The sequence below is a fragment of the Sebastes umbrosus genome, chromosome 6, assembly GCF_015220745.1.
Source record: "Sebastes umbrosus isolate fSebUmb1 chromosome 6, fSebUmb1.pri, whole genome shotgun sequence".
NCBI lineage: Eukaryota > Metazoa > Chordata > Actinopteri > Perciformes > Sebastidae > Sebastes > Sebastes umbrosus.
The window spans coordinates 31487579-31509006 of record NC_051274.1 but is presented as its reverse complement, the minus strand read 5'-3'; the positions used below and the strand labels follow the sequence as shown (position 1 = coordinate 31509006).

The 21428-nt window shown below is 37.4% G+C and overlaps 4 protein-coding genes across 5 annotated transcripts in view; 1 reads left to right on the top strand and 3 right to left on the bottom strand.

The window, feature by feature from the left end:
• The window catches only part of ube4b (ubiquitination factor E4B, UFD2 homolog (S. cerevisiae)), a 28328-nt gene extending 25800 nt beyond the window's left edge, over positions 1 to 2528 (bottom strand). Inside the window, exon 1 of one of the 2 annotated variants that reach the window (XM_037772269.1) lies at positions 2198 to 2528. In XM_037772269.1, the coding sequence (XP_037628197.1) occupies positions 2198 to 2221 (24 nt within the window). In that variant the 5' untranslated portion in view covers positions 2222 to 2528. The remainder of the gene's footprint in view (positions 1 to 2197) is intronic. The other variant, XM_037772270.1, reaches the window with a different exon arrangement.
• A 3136-nt stretch (positions 2529 to 5664) lies between these two features.
• rbp7a (retinol binding protein 7a, cellular) lies at positions 5665 to 7313 on the bottom strand. Its single transcript, XM_037773440.1, has 4 exons — positions 7137 to 7313; positions 6669 to 6847; positions 6422 to 6523; positions 5665 to 6323 (listed from the first exon to the last, which is right to left on the bottom strand). The coding sequence occupies exons 1-4, from the start codon at positions 7207 to 7209 to the stop codon at positions 6264 to 6266; spliced, it is 414 nt and encodes a 137-aa protein (XP_037629368.1). The 5' UTR covers positions 7210 to 7313; the 3' UTR covers positions 5665 to 6263.
• Positions 7314 to 10311: 2998 nt separating this feature from the next.
• Positions 10312 to 16364, bottom strand: LOC119490204 (nicotinamide/nicotinic acid mononucleotide adenylyltransferase 1-like). The gene is made up of 5 exons (XM_037773439.1): positions 16260 to 16364; positions 15739 to 15884; positions 14864 to 15047; positions 12710 to 12834; positions 10312 to 10980 (listed from the first exon to the last, which is right to left on the bottom strand). Exons 2-5 carry the CDS (start codon positions 15851 to 15853, stop codon positions 10580 to 10582), a joined length of 825 nt encoding a protein of 274 aa, XP_037629367.1. The 5' UTR covers positions 15854 to 15884; positions 16260 to 16364; the 3' UTR covers positions 10312 to 10579.
• Positions 16365 to 16998: 634 nt separating this feature from the next.
• lzic (leucine zipper and CTNNBIP1 domain containing) lies at positions 16999 to 20278 on the top strand. Its single transcript, XM_037774169.1, has 7 exons — positions 16999 to 17212; positions 17855 to 17992; positions 18099 to 18234; positions 18792 to 18890; positions 19006 to 19101; positions 19323 to 19404; positions 19788 to 20278. The coding sequence occupies exons 2-7, from the start codon at positions 17892 to 17894 to the stop codon at positions 19841 to 19843; spliced, it is 570 nt and encodes a 189-aa protein (XP_037630097.1). The 5' UTR covers positions 16999 to 17212; positions 17855 to 17891; the 3' UTR covers positions 19844 to 20278.
• The last annotated feature ends 1150 nt before the right edge of the window (positions 20279 to 21428 follow it).

Below are 21428 nucleotides of genomic sequence, written 5' to 3'. Positions count from 1 at the left end.
GTGTGTGTGTGTGTGTGTGTGTGTGTGTGTGTTTTATGCTGAGTCGCCTCGCAGGCTAATTTCTTTTTTGGACTGTTAGCACAACAACGTTAGCAACTGTCAGCTAACTAACAGGAAAATAAGACAAATCAACTCACAAAAAACAACGTGACATTATCTGTCAACATATAAAGTGTAGAAAACACCTGTCATGTGACAATAAATCAATATATTTATATCAATATAGTTGTTTTTTTATATGTGGCTAGCTTGTCAGCCTCTATAGCATGTTAGCTCCGGCTAAATCAAACCAACGTAGTGACACAAGCATCCAAACTACAAACTACTAACTACCAACTACTAACTACCAACTACCGGCTCTAACTGATTTATTAAATACACATATGAAGGGTCACGTTGGGTAACACGTACTTATGCATGTTGGTGTTGAACTGACGTTAAAAAGGGATGTTGTATCGCGGATTCTTCAGTTAAGACTAGGCTAGCATCTGAGCTAGCATCTGGGCTAGCATCTGAGCTAGCTCTAGTTAGCATCTGAGCTAGCTCTAGTTAGCATCTGGGCTAGCATCTGAGCTAGTTCTAGTTAGCATCTGAGCTAGCATCTGAGCTAACATCTGGGCTAGCATCTGAGCTAGTTCTAGTTAGCATCTGAGCTAGCATCTGAGCTAGCTCTAGTTAGCATCTGAGCTAGCATTTGTTTGTTTATTTGTTTTGCACATTTTAAGACTATACAACATAACAAAAAAATAAATGAATAATATAAAGTGCAGGAAGGCCACTGGGCTTATCTGAAGCCTCCACCTAGAGACATGATTAATATAAATAATAATGACTACATAATAGTGATAACAAAACAATTAGGTCAAGATATATATAATAATAACAATACAGTAAATATATGTGTGTGTGTTTGTGGTTAGTGTTTAGGAGGAGGATATTGATTTAAATATCTATAAATACTTCTTCAAACCACATTGTGAGTGGGACAAAACATAAGCAGCAATTAAATGACCCTTTAAGCGACTTTTAACACGTTTGACAGATGAACAGTTTTTTGATAGATGTGAAAGGCTACTCCATAATTTGGTTCCCCTAAATCTTCTTGATAATTGACCTCTACTAGTGAGGACTTTAGGAGGATGAAGATCTAGAGATTGATGGGTTGAGTAAGAATGGACCTGAGAATTTGTTTTAAAATAGGTTAATTAAACTGCTCAGGAATATATCTCATACATAAAAACACATATCTGAGAAATATTGATATCATAAATAGTAAGAATGTGGAGTTTCTTAAATAGAGGAGCAAGAGGAGATGTGTGACTCTGATCCTCACAAAACATTTTTGGAGAATTCAAATGTAATTTTAAAGGTTTGTAGGAAAAGTACTCCCCTAAACTATATTACAATATGAAAGATAGGGATGAATTAGACTATACAATACAGAGTAAGGAGACAGTTTGTGGTGACAAGAGGAATAACCTTTCTTATTATTATTCCAGTAGATGTATTTGTTTTTTTACTAACCCAGTCAATCTGTTCTCTCCTAGCATCTGAGCTAGTTCTAGTAGCATCTAGAGCTAGCATCTGAACTAGCATCTGAGCTAGCATCTGAGCTATCATCTAGGCTAGCATCTGAGCTATCATCTGAGCTAGCATCTGAGCTATCATCTAGGCTAGCATCTGAGCTAGCTCTAGTAGCATCTAGGCTAGCATCTGAGGTAGCCTCTGAGCTAGCATCTGAGCTAGCTCTAGTAACATCTAGGCTAGCCTCTGAGCTAGCATCTGAGCTAGCTCTAGTAACATCTAGGCTAGCCTCTGAGCTAGCATCTGAGCTAGCTCTAGTAACATCTAGGCTAGCCTCTGAGCTAGCATCTGAGCTAGCTCTAGTAACATCTAGGCTAGCCTCTGAGCTAGCATCTGAGCTAGCATCTGAGCTATCATCTGAGCTAGCTCTAGTAACATCTAGGCTAGCCTCTGAGCTAGCATCTGAGCTATCATCTGAGCTAGCTCTAGTAGCATCTAGGCTAGCATCTGAGCTAGCTCTAGTGAACAAGTCGGCTAGCCGGTAAACCATTCCAACATGAGGTCCAAAGCAAAGGAAGGGATTTAAACATCATTTATAATGTTAGATAAATATAACTACTTTAATTCTAGACACTCATTTAGAGCATCATTCCCCCTCTTTGTCGTGTCTTACCTCATCTGCGCTCAGCTCCTCCATCGCAGCTAGCTCTGTTAGCTCAGCTAGTGTTCTTTCTCTCTGCTCAGAGCCAGCTAGCAGCTAGCTGCTAACTCTCTCTAGATATGCATAGTCCTCACTCTGTTCAACGAATAACAGGCTCTCTGGGTCGTCTTCAGGGTTCAAACACTAGGTTACACCGGTATGAGGAGGAGGAAGGTGGTGAGATACAGTTCCTCCAGAAAAGACTCGCGTTTGCTGGTTTGTCTAGAGAGAATGAAACAAAAAGAAAAGAAGCTAGCTATTATACGTCAAAATACAACGGAGGCCATTTTGGTTCTACACGGCGGTCACGTGACTTAAGAGACTCACTGGTAGGGGGAGGTGATCTGAGGGTCTGCACTGACACATGGTCATATTTCACCTGTTATATATGTGTGGATAATATATATATACTATACATATATATATTATATTATATACATTATATATATTACATATATATAATGTATACAGTACATATAATATGTGATGAGGGTCTGCACTGAGACATGGTCATATTTCACCTGTTATATATGTGTATATAGAATATATTATATATATGTATAATATATATATATATATATATTATACATATATATTATATTATATACATTATATATATAATATATATATAATGTATATAATATAATATGTGATGAGGGTCTGCACTGAGACATGGTCATATTTCACCTGTTATATATGTGTGTGGATAATATATATATGTATATATATATATATACATATATATTATATTATATACATTATATATATATAATGTATACAGTATATATAATATGTGATGAGGGTCTGCACTGATACATGGTCATATTTCACCTGTTATATATGTGTATATAGAATATATTATATATATGTATAATATATATATATATATATTATACATATATATTATATTATATACATTATATATATAATATATATATAATGTATATAATATAATATGTGATGAGGGTCTGCACTGAGACATGGTCATATTTCACCTGTTATATATGTGTGTGGATAATATATATATGTATATATATATATATATACATATATATATTATATTATATACATTATATATATATAATGTATACAGTACATATAATATGTGATGAGGGTCTGCACTGATACATGGTCATATTTCACCTGTTATATATGTGTGGATAATATATATAATACTATACATATATATATTATATATATAATATAATATATATATATATTATATTATATACATTATATAATATATATAATGTATACAGTACATATAATATGTGATGAGGGTCTGCACTGATACATGGTCATATTTCACCTGTTATATATATGTGGATAATATATATATATATATATAATATATATATATATATATATATATATACTATACATATATATTATATTATATACATTATATATATTATATATATATAATGTATACAGTACATATAATATGTGATGAGGGTCTGCACAGATACATGGTCATATTTCATCTGTTATATATGTGTATATAATATATAATATATATATAATATATATAATGTATAATATATTATATACATAATATATATAATATATAATATATATAATATATTATATTTAATATATATATATTATATACTATATATTATATATATATTATGTATATTATGTATATAATATACATAATGAAATATGAACATTTATCAGTGTGAGGGTCGCACTGATGCTGTTATATATGTGGATGTTATTGTGGTTTGCAGTGGATTTACTGCCAGGTAGCTGCTAGAATTAAATCAGATTCATGCTTATTTTTTTTTCTCCTCCCCATTAAAAAATAAACAACACATCATGTAGTTATGTGGTAATGTGCATGAACAGTCAGTGGGGCACAAGGTCACTACAAAGAGGTTTTACTGATATATATATATAACAGGTGAAATATTAACATTTATCTGTGAGACTACTGGTAGGGGGAGGTGTGTGAGGGTCTGCACTGATAGATGTTAATATTTCACCTGTTATATATATGTGTATATTCTTGTGGTTTGCAGTGGATTTACTGCCAGGTAGCTGCTAGAATTAGATCAGATTCATGCTTATGTTTCCTTTCCTCCATTAAAAAAAAAATAAACAGCACATCCTTAGTTATGTGGTAATGTTCATTCAAGATTCAAGCCCTTTATTTTCATTGTGTAGTACAACGAAATTAGACTGTGACAATTCCATAGGTGCTAATGAAAAGATAATACAATAAAAAAAGAGATAGTGCAATATAAATATAAAAGATAATGCAATATAAAATATAAAAATACAATATGTATATTGATGAGATGATAGTTTTGCCAGATTATTGCACAAAGTGTCCGTCAGATAATTATATAATTATTGCACAGCATCATATAATTATTGCACAGAGTGATGAGCATGTTATTGCACATATCCGTAACAGTAGATTTACAGTATTTACATTGCAAAAGTGACACAAAAGAGTCACGAACAAGTGCATGAACAGTCAGTGGGGCAAAAGGTCACTACAAAGAGGTTTTATTGGACTCTTCAGGGGTTGTTGGGAGGTTAATGCCAGTCAAGCACTATTAGCTAGCTATAGATAGAAGATTAGCCACAATAAACAGTGTAAGCCCCATTGTGTTATATCACAGATTTATTATAGCACAGAGTTCCTCCTTCTAATAGCACACAATCAGAAAGTTGGTTTACGTTTGTTTTAGGGCTTTCAGAGTTTAGAGCATAATAAAGTGTTAACGCAAATTTATTTTAACGGCACTAATTTATTTAATGTATTAATGCAACTTGCGATTTTCTCAGTTTTAAAGCTAGAGTGAAGATACTGGTATCATATGAAACCAGAAAAACTCAGGAATCCATCGTCAGTCATAATAGCTTGTAGTGAAGGAAGTTAAATAACGCATGGTCATTTTCAAAGAGGTCCCTTGACCTCTGACCTCCAGATCAGTGAATGTAAATGGGTTCTATGGGTACCCACGAGTCTCCCCTTTACAGACATGCCCACTTTATGATAATCACATGCAGTTTGTTGCAAGTCATAGTCAAGTCAGCACACTGACACACTGACAGCTGTTGTTGCCTGTTGGGCTGCAGTTTGCCATGTTATGATTTGAGCATATTTTTATGCTAAATGCAGTACCTGTGAGGGTTTCTGGACCATATCTGTCATTGTTTTGTGTTGTTAATTGATTTCCAATAATAAATATATACATACATTTGCATAAAGCAAGCAAATATGCCCGATCCCATGTTGATAAGAGTATTAAATACTTGACAAATCTCCCTTTAAGGTACATTTTGAACAGATACAAAATGTGCAATTAATTATGGACAATCATGCGATTGATCATGATTGAACATTTTAATCGATTGACAGCCCTAGTTTCTTTATTTTAGAGAGGATAGAATGACACAAATGAAAGATTTACAAAATATGCCACTTCAGATTTCTTTCAAAACCCATTTTATTGTACAAAATTCACATTAAACTGTATTCCACTTATCCGACACCTCACTTTCTGTTTGTACATTGCGTATAAATGTATCTACATGAATGAGAGATTTTATTTTTTACAAATAGCTCAACCAAATGTAAGGGGGAGAGCACAAGCAAGTGCAAAGAAAATTTCTAATTTGTCCCATCAGACGATAAGATATGAAGTAAAACAAAACATTTGCACTAAACAGAGCCTGCATTGACTTGTCTTTTTTTTTTTAAGCCAGCTTAAAGTTGAAGAGCCCAGAACAGGCTTGATGTTAAGATTTATTTTTATCCAAGGCCAAGAACCGCTTATAGCTACAGACCAGTGTAACCCAGTATCTGACAAAAATAATGCAGTGATGCCATCTAGTGGTGTAAATCCTGACTGACAGGAAATACTTTCTCTCCTGGACTGAGCGTTGAAATCACATTGCAGAGAAAATTCCACAAACTTAAACGTAGTGTGGTTTTGCTATACAGGGATTAGAGCTGTGGATATAACACGTGATGCGTTTCATCACAGAGTCACTTCTCCAGAAAAACAACTCTCCTTCTTCTTCACTCGTTCACATTCTTCTTATAAACCTGCTTGCAGACTTCTCCTTCACAGTACAGCTCCTGAGGGCAACAGGTCACGGATCAGGGATTTTAATATATTCATAATAGTGTTGTGCATCATGTGGTACAAATATGATTAAATCATCTTATATTCTTACCAGGTGTAGCTTGTCGTCTTCGACCCAGTGAGCCCAGCCGCGGTTCTTCTTCTCTCCAACCTGTTCACACACCAGTTTATTCCCCTCCCATGTCACCAGCGACTGCACAGAGAAGAAGAGAAAACACAACACAGAACAGGTTTAGCAGCCCAAAATAAATTGCAAAACACATCACATGATCTACAAAACTATTCATGCAATCACTTATAATTATCACTTTGAGCACCATAGCCATATATATCTTCACCTTGAGATGTCTGTTGTCCAGTCCCTGGGTAAACTCCTCAAACTCCTGACCCACTCTGAAGGAGATGGTGTAGTTTCGGATGTGGGTGACAGTCTTGATGATGTACTGGTCCCCTTGTTGCTCAATCACCTTCTTCAGCTTCAGCTTCATGACGATCTTTCGTAAACAAGGGATGATACCTGCAGCGGTGGAGGAAGTGTTTTTCCTTTCGTTGCACAGAGTACAAATCTCGGGGGGGAAGACTCACCCACAGGCTACGAACACATGACCTCCCTCACACAGTCCCATGAATACCATAAATTGTACTGTTACAAAAGTTTGTTTCCCTTAAATATGACAATTAATCTCACTCCTAAGTGCTCTATTTTTAGTGTTACGTAATGTTACATGTGCATATATTTTACAATATAAATGCAGTCACTCAACAGAGATTTAATATCTGAGAAGATCGTTGGATTAAAAACTTACCCATTGCAATCATGTAGCCGTCTATGTTGACATTGCTGACGATGTCCCAGGTACCACAGAAGCTGGCTGGCATTTTTTATGATTTTTCTTCCTCCTTCTGTAATGTGTGAATATCCTGATGAGGAGTCCCGAAAAGAGGCTGAGACTAATGCTGTCTTTTGTGAGGTACCTGATGTATTAAAGGCAGGTGTTCCTTTACCTCATTCGCTGTCACATGAGGACCATGTGAGGATGAGGGAGGTGCTCTCATCAGTGCTAGGGCACAGACATGTCAGACTGGTCTCACCACACTGGTTACGGGATACTAAACCCTGCAGAAGATGCCTGATGTTGCACAATAATAACACACAAACACAAGGAAACATATATGTTTATACTTCTTTTTAAACTTAAAATGAGAGAGTATGCTTTCAGTTTACTTTTTATGATATTCAAAATTATACTTAAGTATACTTGGCTCCTACTGAGAAGTATACAGAAAGGTCTAAGTATATTTGACTTATGCTTATTTTTTGATAGAGTAGCCTATTAGAGGGTGTGAGAGTTTATGTTTTGATATTAATTTACTTCAAATCTTCAAGAATTTTCTACGTTTTTGCATTTTCCGTTCACCGTGGAGGCATGCGAGAAAACTTTTATTATATTTTATTTAAATTTCATCACAAAATATCAAGTCAAATAGCAAAAGTCTCTTTATATAATACATACATCATTGGCTAAGTACTATAAGTTAAAGAAAACCTACAAGTATACTTGCAGTAAAAATCTAATAAGTATACTTTAAAGTGTACTTTCACTTTTACAAGTAAATAACTAGTAAACTAACAGCATACCTATAAATTCACTTGTAGTATAGTTCACTTCATAATATAGTTCCAGTACAAAATACAACTTAGATGTAGACTACATCAATAGTTGTGCACTCAAAATTTATTATTCTTACACTTAAAGTACACTAAAAGTGGGCCAATTTAGTCACAAGAAGTATTGAAGTAGTACACTTAAAAGTATACTACTAGCACACTGATATTAGTATACTTACTACATAAAGTATACTTGGGAAATACACTTGAACTTTACTTAATTTTACTACATAAAATAAACTTGAAGTACTTTTTTCGTGAGGGTAGTTAGGATCTTTCTTGTTTGGTATTTTCATCCATCACAAAACAGAAAGAGAATAATGTAAAACCAATCACTCCTACAGTTATGGATAAACACAACTCTAAAATACTTAATATTCATATTTAAATGTTGGACATATCTGTGTAAGACCTATCTTACACCGATCTTCCTGTCCTATTCTTCAGTTGTGCCCTTCTAGCTGAATCTTCCCCTGGCTTCGAAACACCTGTTGTTTGTATTATGATGACCTATTAAAATGACACACCTATCTGTGCAATGAGGAAAATATCACATTGGTGGTTAAGCTGGCATCGAGCGGGAAAGGAATAGCCGCACCTGAAACTGAATAAACAAATAGAGCTTGTCCAAACATCGAGGAGATTTTTCACTTGTCAACTAACGTCAAAAAACTACGTCAAGGTTGTTTTCCACCCGAATACTATACATGTCTTAACCCACAGGAGGAACGTACAGTCTGCTGTTTACTGGATTGTTTAGGTTGTTTGTATCTTTTATAATGTGTTTTTTTGGTTTTTATTTTCCCTCTTAATGTTTTTATGTTAATTTTCATGTTATTAAGCACTTAGAGCTGCATTTCTTGTATGAAAGGTCCTATATTAATGAAGTTTTTGCAGTAACTTTGCAGTTCCTGCTGCAAGTTTGAATACTATATTCAGGTAATGCAATCTAATACCATTACTCCAACAACAAAAGGCACCAACTCTGACAGTAATGTGATGCAATCATTATACTTTCAAACTTTTCACAATGAGTCTGCTTATTTCAGCTCTTATCTCCTGTCAGTGATGATTACCCGAGAGATAAGTTAACTCCCCGCTGACAAACGGCATTTTAATCAAACAGAAAAGGATTAACAGATGATGTTAGGAATTTCTTATCTGTGGGACAATAGCAGCAATCTAAACAGCAACAAAAAGCTTCCAAATGTGGAAAACAAAGGGCGTTCTTTATTGCATTTCCAAGCGATACAAATCACACTTTCACTTTCAAACCTGCAGCACTAAGTAAACATGTTGATAGTGTATTGACTGGTTCTGTCTTGAGGGAGTGTGTGAACAAATCCTAACTCTAGATGAAGATGTGATGAAATACAAAAGTTAAAAAGTCATATTTCATGAAATACTAGACACACTGTATGCTCACTACTTACTATCCCTAGTTCAAGTAACACACACCAGATTTATTTCTACAGTAGCAATGACATTTAGATGACCTTCCAGCCGGTTGAATAGTAGAGCGGTTCCCAAAGTGGGATCCGGGGACCCCCAGGGGTCCTTGAGGGAGTATCAGGGGTCCCCAGCAAAAAAGGGGAATAATTTATTTTCACTATAATAGAGTGCTACAGGAATGAGTCCTAAAAACACAGAAATGAGTTAGCATTTAAGCACTTCCTGTTCCCTCGTCTGGAAGTCAATGGGTTTTGAGTTAGATGTCTGAAATAAGGTCTGGGGTCAACACAAACTGAAGAGATTTTAACGTTTTGTTCTACGACATAAAATACAACAATAAATATCCAAATTGTGGATTTTGAAGCCTTTATGTGTCTTTAAAAAAGGCGGTTGCTAACAAGTGGCTAAATGAGACTACTAAATGTCATCACGCCGACTCGTCCGCCGTTACAGCCTCGTTGTTTATACTCACGCTCATGCGACCGCGGTGTAGGTAGCCTAACATTAGCTTTTTACTTCTGGCGATTGCAATCATAAAAGTGGTGTTCGTTTGTGGAGATTATCTTGCTGAACAAATTGTCTAAGTATCATAAACGTTTGTTTGTCACAGAGCTTATTTTCTACAATAACCTAAAACCCAATGGAAAAATCCCATTGGCTTTTTGTCAAGGGAACCAGGGTGATGCTAACTTCCTGGTTGGGCTACAAAAAATACGTCATCCCTGCAGCACTCTATTCCATCCATAAGTAACACAATGACAGAATGTATGACTGATATCACATCTAAAAGCAAAAATCTTATCAGATGGGGGATCATGAGACAAAATCTTAATAAACTGGGGGTCTTTGGTTTAATTTGCGTCAGTTTAGGGCTCCTTGACTTGAAAAAGTTGCTGGCTTAGTTATAATGTTTTTGACTATTGTACTTTTCCACACACACAAGCTAATTCAATTGTTACTAAATCACTTCACTCAGTAAAGTTTTGCAGATTTATCTTCTTAAAAAACGCACCCATTACTAGAAAAGGCTATTCTGCATAGAAGGCACTGGTGGGAGCTTAAATCAAATCTGACTAGTTTCACAGTGAACACACAGCTCACATCTCCGTATCTGCAGCAGGAATTGCCTCAACTCGAGGAGGCCCCCGTGTATCTCTGAAGCGGTGCTAAAACCACGTCTGCGTTTTTCTGCTCGCTCTCGGCGCTGTAGAGGCCGTGCTCTTGAATGTAACGGACCACGCTCTCCGGCAGCAGGTACCTGACGCTGCGGCCTCGACGCAGCGACCGGCGCACGTGGGTGGCCGAGATCTCGTTGGTCACCCACTCGTGGACCAAGTGGATTTTCTTGCGGTGCTTCCACAGCGCGTCTGACTGGTGGATGAACTTGTGGGGGTCGCTGCCGCTGCGGGTGATGCAAACCAAACCGTAGCGGCCCACGATCTCGGCGATGTCGTCCTGCTTCCACAGGTTGGGGACCCCGAAGGACTCCAGGACATCGGCCCCGCACAGCAACATCAGCTGAGGGCCGTCTGAGCGTGAAGAAAGAGAAGAGTTTATCATATTAAATCTTATTTGTATGTCTTAACAAAATACAAAAGTAAAAATGCAAATAAAAACAGATAATGGGATAATCAAACCACATTTAAGTTACGGGAAAATATAATAAGTGTTTTACAAAAGAATTATTTAACAAGAGACATTACAGATGGAGCCTGTCTATTATCATTGTTATGATGGAAGTCATTGTTGGGAAACCACTTCGGCTACATTCTAATGATTTACAACCAACGATGCAACCAATTAGAGCTCTGCAGACTTTATGTAAAAACATACTGTAATTAAGTGTAATTAATAGTTATGACTTAGGACAGTATGCACTTTTCCTGTTCATGTATATAATCATATGTGGTTGTGTAAGAGATTCACACGGGTTCACCAGAGTGAAGAATGCTGTAAAACCGCGTAGTATCTGTGTCACTGATGCATTGAGGCTGTCCGAGGCAGCATTCAGATCAGATCGGGTGTTGCTGTGATTCGCCGTAGGGTTGTGTGGAGGTGTGGGATAGTCATGACCCATTGACTGCAATGATTAACCACTTCTGCTCCCTCATGGCTGGGTTGTACAGCTCTGTATATGTTGTATGGTTTTATATGTTCTGTTTCTACTTTTAAACCGCAGGCCGCTGCATTATTTTTTGGTGGCTGTAGCCGGGTCGTGTCAAGAAAGAGCCTGGGAACTGTGAAATCTGATCTGAGATCTGCAAAAACTTGCAAAAACTCTTGCAAGAGCTGCTTGATGAACTATCCTAACCTTAACTATCTGAGGTTAATGCCTAACCTTAACCATCTCACGAGAGTTTCCCCAGTTTTCAGGCTCCCTTCTAGCCACTACCCCGTAGCCCAAATGCAATACCATAGAGAGCTCAAGTAGTCCAATAGGAAGTCAGCATCGCCCAGGTTCCCTCGACAAAAAGCCAATGGGATTGTTCCATTGGGTTTTATATTATTGCACAAAATAAGCTCTGTGGCAAACAAACATTTATGATACTTACACGTTTTCTTCAGCAAAATAATCTCCACAAATGAACACCACTTTTATGACTTTTCAAGCGTGAATGCAATCGCCAGAAGTAAAAAGCTCACATTAGGCTGTAAACAAACTACACCACGGTCACATGAGTGCGAAATACACAACAAGGTTATAAAGGAGGACGAGTCGGCGTGATGACGTTTAGTAATTTCATTTAGCCACTTGTTAGCAACCGCCTTTTATAAGACACGTAAAAGCTTAAAAATTCACGTTTGGGATATTTACTGACATGTTTTGTATTGTAGAACAACAAGTTTAAATCTATTCAGCTTGTGTTAACCACAGACCTTATTTCAGGCATCTAACTACAAACCCATTGACTTCCAGACGAGGGAACCGGAAGAGCTAAAATGCTAACTCATTTCTGGGTTTTAGGACTCATTCCTGCAGCACTTTATTCAAAGTGAATGGGAGGACGCGTTTCTACCGCATCGCTGGATCTGGTGTGAATGCAGCCTTACACCTTATCTGTCTTTACTGCAGGTGGTGTGATTTGGGTGTTACCAATCACCCATCACCACACCCCGACACCATTGTCCCCTGTTACCAGTTAAACTGAATACAATAAAACATGAATGCAGTGGAGGCAGGATGTCAAGAATCCGGGAATGGAAGAGGGAGGAGTTGAAAAGAACAATATTTAAGTTACATAATCATACATGGCATACCTCTCCTTTTGTGATGAGACGAACCCTGAAGATAATTCTCCGCTATGCGTCTCTTTTTTGCGTACTTGACCGTGTCCACATCATCGTTGTTCTGCTCTGCTGCAAGCAGCTCGTCATAGTGATGCCTGAGTGGATGCAGACAAAATGAATATAGCATCAAACAATGTCTGTATGTACAGCTAAATGCATTGCATAGTTTCCCATACAGGAAATATTGGTCATAATGGCAATAAAAAACAGTCAGAATCCAACCAACACACTTTTGCTTACTGTAGATTAGACTTCTGGGAAATCAAATGGCAAAGTCCTTAAACTCTGGGTAAAATGTATTTTTGTGATGATGCTTTGCACTATATATGTCCTTTATTTACCAACTAAAATAATGTTCTCTTTGTGCAAAGTACATTTTTAATCAAAATTCAACTTTAAGTTAAGTGGCTTAAGATTTCCCTTTGTTTACAACTTAGAATTTGTTTTCTGTAGATTTCCTCGGGAGACTGCAGTTTGGATACCACCAACATAAATAATTAAACTTTTAAAAATATAATAATAAAAATGATAATGATAATAATAATAATATTTTTGTTGATTGAAACATTAGAATCCACACGTTAACAAGAACATTTAAAAACCAGCTGTGTGTCTTTGCCAGTGATACTTTCAGTTTGTTAGTTTGACTTCAATATTTCATTAATATATTTATTTCTAGTTTGGACTGCAAGGTTCTGGCCAGTATTCAATTGATTCATATAAATAGTTATCTTGCAGCGAGTCAGAACCTATGAGGAGATGAAATGCAACCGAAAGCATATGAAGTGTTTTCTTTTCTAAACTTATCTATGCAATCAACAAAGTTTCTCAAGAACTGGAAATGATCCAATTCTTTTAAAATGTAGTTCCTTTTTTTTTTTTTTCAACGTGGAACCGTCTTGCCACATTGTGGTAGAAAAAATGTCAACAGTGTTGACGTTTCTTCAGCACAGGGATTTGTTAACAGTGTGTAACATTTTGGGGGATCTATTAGCAGAAATGGAATATAATATTCATAACTATGTTTCCATTAGTGTATAATCACCTGAAACTAAGAATCGTGTTTTCATTAGCTTAGAATGAGCCCTTCATATCTACATAGGGAGCGGGTCCTCTTCATGGAGTCCGCTATGTTGCTACAGTAGCTCAGAACAGACAAACCAAACACTGACTATAGAGAGAGACTTTCATGTTTTTATGTTACCTGAAGGTCACCGTAGTTCTCCAACACGCTTGTGAAACTGCGGTAATGTGAGCCGCAGAGGGCAAAACCGTGGGGTGTAGCATCACCCTGTCTGGGTTTCTTTCACAACAATGACCGGCTCGCTGTACATTATCCCTTACATATTACACGGCTGTGTTGAATACTCGATTCTAAGCGGTCAATCACTGCGTTCTGCGGTCTGTTATTTCTTTATAGCAGACCGTTTCTATCGGCACAGTTCTGATGTCAGACCCTGGAGGACCGATTTCGTGTCAAATTATTGATTTCTTAAGTAAGTAGATGTGTAATAAACAGGATAATGTACAGTGAGCCGGTCATTGTTATGAAATAAACCCAGACAGGGCGATGCGGCACCCTGACACGAAGTTTCGTGGAGTTTGGACTTTGTAACTTTGCAGACCATTTACATGCAATATATATATATATATATATATGCAGCACCCCGTGTCGGTGCTGTGCTACAATTGACAACTGTAGTTATACATTTGCAGTAATCAACGTCAATATTGCCTTTCAAGTTTGACTAGTTGAACCTATTTAGATCTTAAAGGTGCAGTGTTGTAGGATTTGGTGGCATCTAGGGGTGTGGTTGCAGATTGCGACCAACTGAGAACCTAAACTTCCGAACTCCTAAACTACCAGAGGGGCTGCTTGTAAATCATAAGTTTAACAGTCATTATTACCTATTGTGGTTATGTTAAGAGATTTGATGAATTGGTGGCTTGAGGTGTAGTCATTAACGAAGAAGAATTACAGGAAAACAGCTAACAAGGAAACTCTGATTGAGGAAATTGAAAAGTATGACAAGTAGTGTCTTAGATTCTTTGGCAGATGTCCTTACGCCTATAAACAGGAGCCAAGGTAGCATCAAGCACAGGCACTGCCAACTGTCAACTTACCGAACAACTTTGGCCGTCTCCACCCACTCTGGCTGCAAGGTTTCCCAGGAATCCACTGTGATCCAGTCTGAGTCCTCTGTGGACAACCTGGCCATCTCCAGGCGGTGGCTGGAATCAATCAAACCCTTCTTCTTATAGGCATCGCCCACCGGAGAGATGATGCCTTTCACCACCCTGTACTGACCTTAAGACATCATAAAGAAGTGGTATGAACAGATGGTTTACACAGTAATGGCACAGAAGATGCAGTACACAGTATTTATACATTATTGCATTGCTGTATTTGCTTAAAGGTCCCATATCATGCTAATTTTCAGGTTCATACTTGTATTTTGTGTTTCTACTAGAACATATTTTCATGCTGTAATGTTAAAAAAAACCTTTATTTTCCTCATACTGTCGGCCTGAATATACCTGTATTTACCCTCTGTCTGAAACGTTCCGTTTTAGCGCATTTTGTTTACGTTTAAAACCGCGCAAAGGTTATAAATATTGTATATTTGTGACATCACAAATGGACAGAAATCCTGACGGCTTGTTTCAAACGTGCAATTTCTGAATTTAGGCTGTGTGTATTTCTCCGTATATTGAGTGTTTGGATACTTTAACAGTATTTATAAAGGATTTAAACCTGCTTTATAATAAAAAAAACATGAAAATCTCACTTTTTACAATATTGGACCTTTAAGACATTATAAAGCAGTGGTGTGAACAGATGGTTTACACAGTGATGACACAGAATATGCAGTAAACAGTATTTATACATTACTGCACTGCTGTATGTTGCTTAAGTAAAGGATCTGAGTGCTTTCTCCACCACTGGTATCAAGTCATGCAGAGGAGGAAGTGGTTTAATTCTCATGATGTCACTCCACCTGTGTCTTCCAGATGATCTCGAGCCAGTTCAAACATCCTCAGGTGCATGTTGGTGATGGGGTTGAAGGACCCGCAGGACAGCAGGACCACTTTGGTTGCATTGTGACCGTCCATGCCTCCTCCTCATGCTGGGGCTGTGTTTACACAACAACAACAACAACAACAACAACAACAACAACAACAACACATGGAAGAGAAAACAAACACTTTAACTGTCAGTTAGCAGTTAGCTGGTTAACTGTTGTCAAGGATCACATGTTAAATATCCCTGAAGCTCGCAACACCAGAGTGAATGTGAAAGGAGGCACAACAGTAAAGAAAAGTGAAACTATTCGGTGATTAGCTAGCTTATGCTAACGTTAACCTTATCTGTAACCAAGGCAACGCGAGTGTCAGTTGGTTACAGGACGCTCTAGCAGACAACTAATAACTCAAAGCTGAACTTTTACACAACAATGAGGCGTTTACTAACATACATAGAGATTAATAATGTAGATATGTATGTATAAATGTGTATTACCAGGAGAAACAGCCAGCTGCTCTGTAATGACGTCTAGTGATGTGTCGTCGCTAACGAGCCGGTTCTAAGAGCCGGCTCTTTTAAGTGAACGATAAGAGCCGGCTCTTTTAAGTGAACGATAAGAGCCGGCTCTTTTAAGTGAACGATAAGAGCCGGCTCCCGTCAGAGAGCCGTTTTTTTCTTTTTCTTTAATTAATTCAGAGCAGAATGATAGGATGATTTTCTCCGCGCCATGGGAATTCCATGCACTGACTGTGACTGAATGTTGTGTTAATGACGTCCGAGTGACCAATCAGGTGATGACAGACAAGGATCATACCATCAAGCAGGGAGGGGCGGTAGCTGACAGTCTACAGGTACAAAGCAGGAGTGAGAGGAGGAGAGAAAGAGAGAGAGGAGTGTGATGCGGTGCGGGAATAGCAGACAAAATGAGTGACAGTCGGAAACGAAGCAGCATGTAAAATGATGGTATTATGGAAAAGATAAGGTTTAGTGTAATTATATTGAATAATTTAAGTGATATATGTGCACACATACTAATCATAGGTCAAAACAGCTAAAGCTAAATTTGGCTGAATTATAAAAAGGCAGATGTGGTAAAATGAAGAGCCGTTTGGGAGCCGAAAGAGCCGGATCTTCTTGGTGAGCTGAGCCAAATGATCTGGCTCACTAAAAAGAGCCTGAATTCCCATCACTAGTCGAATCTGATTGGACAGTCAAACCAGAAGTAGAGAAGTAGCCGCACCCACGCTGCTCCTGAGCTGCGTTCACGATCACAAATCTCCACAAACTAACAACGCCCCGTCTGACCAACACTAAACACTCTGTAACCGTCCTGGAAAGTAGTTATATATCCGAGGAATCTCTGTTAAAGGATCTAGTTAATTTTATTGTATATTCGTCAAGCTGGTGCAAATATTTAACTCTTTACAACAACTGTTTACAACAAAGAGGTGAGTTGTGTTCTCTTAGCATGCTAGTTAGCACCTCAGCTAACATAAACAACTGAGATATTTAACTCAATCTGAGCTTCCAGCTAAAACATTAATACACAGTTTGACAAGATAGCTGATGTTTTGATAAATGTTGAACCGTTTTGTTGTAATGTTATCTCCAATAACTCCATTCTGAGGAAGTCTAGACACTAACTAGCCTGCTAGCTTCACTTTAAGTTCTCTCTAGGTAGAATAGAATAAAAAGCTTTATTGTCATTATTGTATTAAATAGAAGGAGATTCACAGTTTGCCACTTCTGGTCAGTGCTTTAACACAAATACTTGACAAGACTAAACGAGGCAGATAAAACATATAACAGGTAAAACACACAGTTATAATAAGACAAATAAAACAGGTAAAGTAGATGTAATAAATAAATAAAAAATGAAGTGTTACACTAGAGGTATAAAATATAAAAATAGATGTAATGTAAACAAAGGAAGTTGCACTTGAGGTGTATATTGCATCAAAGGATATATTGCACAGACGAATGTATTTCACATTCAGTGTATTAATATTGCACAGATTTATTGTTAGTTATTGTTAGGTAAGAATGAGTGAGATTCATATTTGTTGACTGTTTTATTCTGTTTTTTTCAGTCTCCACAGGTTGTGAATAAGATTATTTTAACAAAGCATGGCTTCTCGGGGGAAATCAGAAACTGGAAAATTGAGGCAAAACATGGAGGAGCAGCTAGACAGACTGATGCAGCAGCTGGCTGATCTGGAGGAATGCAGGTGCATCTTATTAGAGACATTAGACTGTTTATAGCTGGCAAGTATTGATCTAGTCTAGTGTCTCTAGTGTTAGTTTCTCATCCTTTCTTTCTGTGTTTTATTCCAGAGAAGAACTGGATGAGGAAGAGTATGAAGAGACGAAAAAGGAAACCTTGGAGCAGCTGAGTGAATTCAATGAGTCCCTGAAGAAGATCATGACAGGAGACATGACACTGGTGGATGAACTCAGTGGGATGCAGCTGGTAGGTATAGACAAATCAATGGATAATGTGCAAACTACTGTGTATTCATACATGACATTCCTGTGGTGTAAGACAGTCCAAAAAAATATTAGTTAACATGAACAACTCTCCCAAATCCAGTGCTAAACTCAAATTTGTGATCTCATAGCATATAAATTCTGTAACTGCTCCATAGAAGATGAATGGGTAAATATGTTATAGATGACACTGAGAGCATCCAGGGGGGATGTTCTGGGTATATTTGTACATTTTCTGTTTCATAATTGACAAAACTACAATAATATATAAAGCTCATTTGGGTATAAAAAAAAGAAAATAAGCGTTCTGTGGGTCCACAAATCCAGTCTCACATTCATACTTATTCCCATTTAGACTTACTTCTCTGGTTTCTGGCTTAAAGAGAGAGTCACTCATGTTTGTTTTCATGTCATTGGAATTCCTAATTTGGGTGGTGTTCCCCTTTAAGGGTGATTTAAAGAGGTTATAGTTTAGAGATCAAGTATCTTAAAATAATCCAGTTTAAACAGTGATTTGTGAAACCTTTCTGTCTTCATCAGGCAACCCAGGCTGCCATCAGCCAAGCTTTCAAAACCCCAGAGGTGATCCGACTGTTTGCTAAGAAGCAGCCGGGACAGCTGAGAACCAGACTAGCAGAGGTTTGTACATGTTTAATCCAGCTGCTCAATCACTCCTCCTTAGTGTTTATTTATCTGTGCGTTGCTTCTTGGCCTGAAAATCGTCCCCAACCAGTGTGTGATGTTCTGTGCACAGATGGACCGAGATGTCATGGTGGGGAAACTGTCGCGGGCCGTGTACACGCAGCAGAAAATGGAAATCCTCACAGCCTTGAGGAAACTTGGAGAGAAGGTGAGGAACGCTCACAGCAGAGATGTGATGTTTTTCCACAGGTTCGTGGTGATTCAGAGGCTCGTGCTCATGAGTCCACACCACTTATTTTAGTCAGCTGTCACTCAGCTGACAGACCGGTTGCTACAACAGGCTGAAATCTCACTTCAGGAGGAACATTTACAACATTTTAAACATAATTGTCTAATCAAACCTGATGCATTATTTCTGTTTGTGGACAGCTCACTACGGAGGACGAGACTTTTCTCATCGAAAACGCTACAGCTACTCTGAGCCAGTTTGAAAAAGTGACGGCAAACTTAGGTGAGAATAAAGATGTGATTTCACTGATATAACCAAAGTTTTCTATTTACACTAGAATTAAAAAAAAAACTCATATTACACATAATTGTATTTATGTTTTTGTCTATTATACACATAACTGTATATATTCCTTTTTATCTCTTATTTTAGTGCTACTTTTATATAGTTTGCTCTATTTGAGTTCCTATTTTATTGTTTATATTTTTAATTCAAATATTTTGAACATCTGTTCATACATTTTCTATGTGTGTAGTGTGAAGGGCTACAACTACATTTCATACATTTCATTGTGCAATCCTGTATTAAATTCTTAAAATGTTTAACCATATTAATGAAGTTATTGGAAGGATATTCATATTAACTTTGTTTTGTTTCTCTTTCAGGCTCCGAAGACAAAATCCTGGCTTTAGCGAGCTCTGGTGTGAAAACTAAGGCGTAGTAATCCTACAAAATGTTCATTTTATCTCTGTGTCTTTTAACTATGTGCCAATCGATCGTTGATTTTTTGTAAATAACCAGTGCACTTCCAGGTGTTGCTGTATAGACGCTAACACTTTTTAAACAGTATTGTTTTATAGCCCTTGACTTTTTGTAAATGTCTTTTATTCGTCCAGATGTAAAGTTGTATTATAGGTACGAGCATGTGATTGTGAATGTGACGACACGTACGTGAATGTATAAATGATAGTCCGGGCAGTTCATGAGAAATACTCAATGTTGTGATTTGTGCTGTATTTCTTATTGGGTTGCTGCGTCTATCGGTCTTAAAACCTGCATCATTGTTGTTGTTTTTAAGATTGTTGATTTCCTGTATGAGTGCTGCAAATATTCAAGATGTCATTTTATTTTAATTAAACTATGCTGTTTACAGGGATTTGGACTAAATAACTGAAATACTACACAAAAGAGAACTTTGAAGTAACTAATGTACACTACAAAGACAGCTCCACTAGTAACAGTATGCATACAGTACGACTCGACAATATCACATTTTTCAGTTTGGGTTTTCAAAGCAATCAAACTATCTATACATCCAGATAGTCAGCACCTGAATCACAAAGGGTTTATAATTGTTAAATAAAAGAGGAACGGCAGTAATGAGTCACATTCTCTGACAGGAATAAATGGAAACGTAGCAGAATAAACACAACTACAGTACGACCTCTTCAGATTTAAATCTGTCTGTCTCAACAAAATATTTCTCTTTATGAGTCTGCATGGAAACTGTGTTTATCCAGTGCAAACATAGTATTATAGCACATTATAGCTAGTTAAAATTAGCTCCAATCTGGACTGAAAAAAACATGATCAGAACCAGTTTGCCTGCAATGTGATTAGGATTAGTCGCCATCTGTTAAACACCGCCGAGGGGTCTTGTGATGGTTTCAGCGTCCGTCTCATGAGAGTGATTCAGTTTGATTAACAGCCTGTTTGGACGTTTAACAGCCAGCGAACACGAGGTCACTTTACAGGACCAGATGCAGCCCGCGCTGTTTGTTCAGTGTCCTCGCTCAACACAAAAAAAAAGGATAAAAATACCTCTTCAGTCACTAGACATGAGTGATCTGAAAGAACAAACCGGAGGGCTGAATATGAAATAGATTTTCACTTCAGAAAGAACGAAAGGATCATCTTGAAAATATAAAATAAGGAGAATATACATCGAGGACTACACCTGGATATTTATATATGTTGTCAGGTGTTCCCATTATTTTGTCCACCCTCTATAAATTCATTGATTATCAAGCGTCATTACACGGCTTTGTTGAATTCTCGATTCTGATTGGTCAAACGCGGCGTTCTACAGTCTGTTATTTCTTAATAGCAGGCTGTTGCTATGAATGTAGTTGAACCTACAGTATTTAGATGTTAAAGGTAGTGTGTGGGATTTGGTGGCATCTAGTGGTGTGGTTGCAGATTGCAACCAACTGAGTACCCCTCCGCTCACTCCTCCCTTTCCAAGACTGCGGTAACTTGAGCCGCCAAGTGCAAAACCGTGGTAACGACGTTCGCCTCGCTCAGAG

Bases quoted from the DNA above. Each gene is read 5' to 3' on its own strand.
- rbp7a (XM_037773440.1), bottom strand. From the start codon at position 7,209: ATGCCAGCCAGCTTCTGTGGTACCTGGGACATCGTCAGCAATGTCAAC. The intron at 6,524-6,668 runs GTGAAGATATAT...TTCTCTGTGCAG, and splicing joins TGGACAACAGACATCTCAAG to TCGCTGGTGACATGGGAGGG. The intron at 6,324-6,421 runs GTAAGAATATAA...TGTTGCCCTCAG, and splicing joins AAGACGACAAGCTACACCTG to GAGCTGTACTGTGAAGGAGA.
- LOC119490204 (XM_037773439.1), bottom strand. From the start codon at position 15,853: ATGGACGGTCACAATGCAACCAAAGTGGTCCTGCTGTCCTGCGGGTCC. The intron at 15,048-15,738 runs GTGGAGTGACAT...TGATGTCTTAAG, and splicing joins AGATCATCTGGAAGACACAG to GTCAGTACAGGGTGGTGAAA. The intron at 10,981-12,709 runs GTATGCCATGTA...CTTCACGCTCAG, and splicing joins GTCTCATCACAAAAGGAGAG to ACGGCCCTCAGCTGATGTTG.
- lzic (XM_037774169.1), top strand. From the start codon at position 17,892: ATGGCTTCTCGGGGGAAATCAGAAACTGGAAAATTGAGGCAAAACATG. The intron at 17,993-18,098 runs GTGCATCTTATT...GTTTTATTCCAG, and splicing joins GCTGATCTGGAGGAATGCAG to AGAAGAACTGGATGAGGAAG. The intron at 19,102-19,322 runs GTGAGGAACGCT...GTTTGTGGACAG, and splicing joins TGAGGAAACTTGGAGAGAAG to CTCACTACGGAGGACGAGAC.